At 39.8% G+C, this 6,688-nt stretch overlaps 1 protein-coding gene across 1 annotated transcript; it reads right to left on the reverse strand.

Moving 5' to 3' along the window:
- Window positions 1-4,829: 4,829 nt before the first annotated feature.
- LOC139736687 (UDP-glucuronosyltransferase 2B1-like) lies at window positions 4,830-6,440 on the reverse strand. Its single transcript, XM_071647436.1, has one exon. The coding sequence runs from the start codon at window positions 6,438-6,440 to the stop codon at window positions 4,830-4,832; it is 1,611 nt and encodes a 536-aa protein (XP_071503537.1).
- Between the last annotated feature and the right edge of the window lie 248 nt (window positions 6,441-6,688).

Here is a 6,688-nt window from a genome sequence, read left to right on the forward strand (position 1 = left end):
TGACCCCCCCCCCCCAAAAAAAAAAAAAAAAGAGTAAATAAATAAATAAATAAATACAATAAAAAATATGTAGTGAAATGAACGCCAGCATAATGCTGGTGAAATAGCACACTTTTAGAGGTGCATGAAAAATGACTTCTCTCTCTCTCATCGTACCCTTCAGTCTATCAGGGCAACCGTAAAACCGAGCTCCCGGGGTTAGTCCGGAAGCAGCTTTGACATGTTAGCATTACCTTAGCTTAATTCTACCTCAATTTTGAATGTCTAAATTTCTTGTACGCTTATGGTGCATGGTGCATAAAGGTGGGAACACTTTCACTTTTATACTTAGGACCGCTTTCCTTTACTTTGTTATTAGATATTTGATAACTGTCTCAGCCATTTCAGGAACGATTTTTATCCAATAAACATTTAAAATAGAATTGCATTTTCTTTAGTATTTCATATGTTTTCTAATAATCTCGCAAAAGGTTAAAATCTGTATGCCCATCTCACCTTAAACTATATACCTTCCCTTAAATGCTATAACATAATATAATATACATATGTATATATATATATATATATATATATATATATTCATATATATATATGTGTATATATATGTATTATATATATATATAAATATATATATATATATATATATATATATATATTCAAATATATATAAATTATATATATGAAATACCAAAACATTGACCAACATATGAACAGCAACACCTCGCCAGACAAAAAGCCAGGAGTTAGCAAAAAATTGAATTGTAAATGGACGGAACAGGTTAGTCCTAATGTCGCTCTCTTCATCAGTTTCCGGGGAGCGGAAGGTGAAGAAATGTTAACACTTTCAATGTTGTTTGCTCATTCTTTTATAACGCAAGTTGCAGAAATAAATGATATGAAATGAAAAGAAATGAAATGATATGAACGATGAATATGGACTTGCATTTTACTTTATCATAATAACTGCAAACGCTTGATATTTTACCCTTCTACTCACATCCAGGCAACTAGTGGCTATCAATGCGGATTTTCCACATTCTCAGTAAGTCATTTGGATCTAGACTCGAGAACAGAAGTGTTATGTCGTATATATATATATTAACTGCCTGTATACTGCAGCAGCGAAATAAAAGCAGATTACAGTGGCTGATCCAGATGGCCGCGCACCGGGCGCCCCCCTCTCTTTATTAGTAGTTAAAACAAACGAAATAAAAAGAAAAAAATGAGATGAAACCCGAAGTAGCACCAGAAATATTGTTTGCGCCCCCCCCCCCCCCCCTTAATGGAATTCCTGGATCCGCCCCTTAAAGGGAATGTATGGGCATACTACAAGAAGTATACTTTGGGGTGTTTTTCTTTTCTTCACTGGACAACTTTGCAATTTCTGATCGTGATAGCTTATCGGATACGAGATTGTTATGATCAAACATCGACTGTGAATACTCGAAATCCAGCGAATACACAGGTGACTAACGTCGCAGGACTTTTTGTGATATTGTCACGGGGTCTCTCTCCGGAACATAGTCGTAGTGGTATAGTTAATAGGAGATTGTGATTGTGATGTACTGGGTCGGAGAAGTGGTGAGAAGACATGTATTGTTCCTTTGAGATTCCGTGATATATGAGGTTGGTAGCGGGCCTCACGGACTGTAGAATGGATGTTGAAGCATGACAGACTGCACTAAGACTCAAGATTCCGGTTCACAATGACTTTATTAAGGCGACATGTCACTCGCCTGCTCCAAAACACATTCGGTACATGAATATTATATACAGTGCACTCCCGTTATAACGAACACGGTTACAACGAAATTCCGGTTATAACGAAGTAAAAACTTGGGCTGCAATGTCATCCACTCTATGTATTTCTATTGTTTATTTGTTCGGTTATAACGAAATTCCGATATAACGAAAGAAAACTGCCGGTCCCGAGGACTTCGTTATAACGGGAGTCCCTGTAGCAACTCTCCAAGACGAATACATGTTTACAGTGCAAGAACTTCTCACAAAACTGGCCTAATCTGCTCCGCTCTCTACATCCTAACTCTGGTCTCAATCTCTAAATCTCCAATCTGAATCCAGTCTCAGCAGTCAGAACTCAATCTCCAATCTGAATCCAATCTCAGAACTCTATCTCAATCTTCTCTGCCTAACAAAGAGAAACCCTGCTCTTTTTATAGTGCCCTTGGCATTGACCATCAGTAGAGCTAGCTGTCAATCACGTTTACAAAGCAGACGGTCAAATTAAATACACCAGACTCAGAGTAAACGAGAAACAAAGAACAAGACGGGAGAGGAGGAGAGAGAGAGAGACTAGACGGGGAACAAAGAACAACATAGGAGAGGGGAAGAGAGAGGGACTGGACGAGAACAAAGAACAACATAACCGAGGGAAAGAGAGAGACGAGGCGAGAGACAAAGAACAACATAAGAGACAATAGACGAGCTAATTAAGTCGAAGAGAAGAGAAGAGACAGAGAAGACGCTGAGCTGGCAGTGTATCTCACTTACACAACAGAAGCACACAGAGCATACCTAGCTTACATAACAAAAACACAACAGAGTACTAGTACTGAACGCTATACTTAATCATAATTAATACGTATAAATATAAAACCGTTACAATATTTCACTTTACATTTTCACATGCTTTCGGGGAAAATGAGTATAATTTTGAAAAAAGGAAAAAGGGGAACTTTCATTCTGCTCATACGCATGTATATAGCTTGGTTAATTCGAATTTTTGGTAAGACCAAATTCATTGTGGGTCGACGTCTGTATTACAAAAGGATGTTTGCGCTGCAAATTTTCCTTTTCTTTTTTTTTTGTCATGGAGAAGATTCAATGACATTTGCTCCTGCCACAATAATACGTCCCATGAAATATCTGCACGCTAAGCCAAACATAAATTCTAACCACAAAACCCTAATCCTAATCCTCACATCAAACTTTATACACCTAAAAAAACAACAACTAAAACAACCCTAGCCCTAAGTCCTTGGAGAATATTGATAACACTGGAGCAATTGTCGCAGGAATAAAAAAATCCGATGTCATGTCACTCACAGAAGAGATATTTGAACCATGCCATGGACGAATTTAGTAAAAATGTCTGAAAAAAAAATCACCTTTAATACACACACAAATTGTTTATCCCGTAATCTATATTCGTAAGGATTTGAAACATCAATAACAACAAGAAAATAGGATGCCTCCTGAGTGTTCTTGGCAAGGATTAAGTAGGAACTATCGGCCAACTAATCCTGACCTTGCTTCAGTCTGAGACTAATCACAGGCTACACCTCTTCCTTTGTCGGCTCTGGATTACTTACAGCAGTATACCAAAGTGACTGGAATGTTTCAGAACAAATTAATCCGACATACAATGCGAGAGGCTTTGAAAGCTTATCTTGCCAATAAAGGGGAAAATTTGACGTGATTCAGTATATCCCCATAGCTTAGTCTTTTACAAGTGAATAGAGACTAGCATCATGACAGACGTATATTAAAGCATAAACAGCGCGTATTCATGTTGATATTTAAGCGAGTTCGAAATGGAATATAATGATTATGTATAGCATGGATGATTTGCAAGGGCATCGTAACCTGTGTTGTGTTCCACCCTGTACAAACCATAAGAAAATCACAGCATTTACTTGTTGCTAAAGTAATCGAGCATAATATGGACAGATAATATCTATGCTATGAGAAATCGTCAACCGATGCGCCTTTGGCGTGAAGTTAATGGAAACCCATTCCTCCTATCAAATTAATGCAGACGGATCATTACTCAAATTGAACCTTATTATTCCACATAGCTCATCATAATATTTAAAACATAACTACGTATGTACAAACTTACTTTTTCAGAACCAGCAATCACCATTCTCAAATATTCTAGCAAATTTCGGGGTATTACCCAAACAGTTAAAGCAATGAGACTATAACATCAGTAAACTCTTTCATAAAACTCTAGATTGTATGACATCTTCGACATCCGAGCTTCGTCGCTCTTTCACAATTCAATTTTCTGCGCTTCCTTATGTATGTCAAAATCTCAATTTCCAATTTCCTATGTGAAAATGTACACGAAAACTGGCCGAAAAGAGCTATCGAGTGATTTACAAAACCGTAAAAAAGAAAGAAAGAAAGAAAACCATAATCACCATTCCAATGTATATTCTGGCACATTTCGAGAGGAATTACCCAAAAAGTTAAAGCGATAAGATTATAACATCAGTAAACTTTTTCATACAACTCTAAATAATATACATCTTCGTCGTCCGAGCTTCAACACTCTCTCACAATACAATTTTCTGTGGGGTTCTTTGTATGCCAACATCTCAATCTCCAATGTCCTATGTTAAAAGTGTACACAAAAACCAGGAAAGAACTATATTATTATATTAATTTACAATACCCCATAATGCAAGAACATCAGAACAGTTGAGACCTTTCCATCCGTTTCCACTAACTGGCCATCATTGAACTTCTAAGGCAGTAAGGATCAGAAGTCTTGAGTCAATGATGTCCCCGAAAATTTTACAATGACATGATTTTGCTTTGACATGCCTTTATGTGGTACTGTTAAACTGTAGATATTGTTTGATTGTGTGTGTGTGTGGGTGTCTTGCTTTAGTTTTTGCTGGGTTTTCTTATAGGTAAAATATTTGAATACAGTTTTGTTGCAAAACATAAATGTTATGTCAGAAATGAGTAATAGCTATTGCCAAAATTGCACTGCTTGACTTTTAGAATACATTTGCATGTTGTTAGGTTATTTCTATAGTGACCCAAGTGAGCAACATATAATTATGTATATTAGGTAATCATTCTTGTTTGGGCTTGATCTTTGCCAAGCGACAGGAGTAACTAAAACAGCTCCTAATTCCACAGCAGAGCAGAATGGAACACGAAATCGCAGCACACAATATGTCAATCATGTAAATCTGGAAGAAAGACATGCTTTGAGTCCGAGGACGCAGGTGGTCACCGCCATGTTTGATCACGTGCTCGACCCAAAATGCGGCAGTATCGGCGGGGCTCATTGGTCGGTCTCGAAAGATTGCAGACAGTCGCCTGGCGGTAGCTTGATAAGCAGGGTTAGATAGCACCTCCTCCAGCTGCTCAACGATGTGGTCCGGACTGAGTCTGTCCATGTCTATTAGGGTGCCGAGACCGCTGTTCAACACTCTCACGCCGACATCGTGCTGGTCGCCACCTAGGGGCACGACAACGAGAGGGACGCCGTGGTAAAGGGCTTCGTAGAAGGCGTTATTACCGCCATGGTATAAAAGAACCCGCGTTTTCGGGTGTCCAAGGAGATCGTTGAGGGGTAACCACGGTAACGCCATGATGTTGTCCGGTAGTTCACTCGGAGGGAGTTCCTTCAGTTGAAAAATTATTTTCTGGGGCAGTAGACTGAACGCCTCTATAAACATGTTGATAAACTTCGGACGTGTCGACGTGATTTTGGCAAAGTATGAACCAAGAGAGAATATAATGACCCCATGATGTCCTGAACTCATCATGAACTCTTCCAAATCATTGTCCAGAGAGTTTGCTGGTCTGGATGTTAGGCCGCCAACTGGTATAATATTTGGCATCAGCGCAAATGGGAACTCCACTGAGAAATCAGAGTTGATAAAGTATAGATCGACATGATTACTTATTGTAGACGTTAGATCACTATGCAGGTCATACCTAGACACCAAGTCGGCGAAAGGTTCACGGAATACCATTTCGTCGAACATGAAAACGAATGATAGGTAGGCAAAGACATTTCTACACCTCTCGATGAACGACATGGAGGAAGAATGCATGGTTTTCAGTAGGCTCACTGGTTGGTAGGAAGGCACAAAGGGGGAACCTGCTTCCTCAAAGATGTACGGAATGGGTGTCATCGGAGCCAGAACCACAACAGGTACATCTTTTGTGCCCCTGTGCCTCTCCAAGTATGATTTTACGTAAACTCCACAAACCCATACAACGTCAACGACGAAACCGTCATACTCGCTCAGACGTGTGAGTAGCTCCTCGTCCATCATCACAGCCTCACATGCGTCGTGGTTAATGGTACTAAGAAGATGGAGCAAGCGCATCATCTCTGATAATTTGGAGTCGGCGAAAGCGATGTCGCACAGACGGGCATGGCTATCATCCACCTGCTCCTTCAGTCCGGGCAAGTGGAAGACCTCAAAATTGATGAGGCTGGAGTTGGCAAGTTTGGCGGCGGGCTCGAGATACGCGTCAGCTACCATGTATTTCACATCGTGGCCTCTGCTTGCCAGAGTCTTTCCCAGGGGTACCAACGAAAGGAAATGGCTTCCGTCGCCGAAACCTCCTGACAGGAGAATCTTGGCCGTTTCCGAAGGAATGCAGCCACATAGTAAGAACAAGCAGACGTTCAGTGAAGCTCTCATAAAGGTTGTAAGATACATTTTGTTATATTTTGTATGTCTTTGCACCTATGTCAGAATCCGAACACTATCGCAGGTATATGGCGGAATAAGGCGAGATTTTCTCGACCACAGATAAAGAGGCAAGGCTGATGTCTTCATCTTGATACAGTGAAGAGAGTTCAAAAGATACTCGGAAACGTCAATACAATGGATTCTGCTTATAGAGTAATCCCCACTGTGATATTATGTTACTCTTTGCTGCTCGCAAGGCGAGCAGATAATGGGAA

The sequence above is a fragment of the Diadema antillarum genome, unplaced genomic scaffold (assembly GCF_040938485.1).
Source record: "Diadema antillarum isolate AM-2024a unplaced genomic scaffold, OU_Dant_1.0 seq00000662_RagTag, whole genome shotgun sequence".
Taxonomy (NCBI): domain Eukaryota; kingdom Metazoa; phylum Echinodermata; class Echinoidea; order Diadematoida; family Diadematidae; genus Diadema; species Diadema antillarum.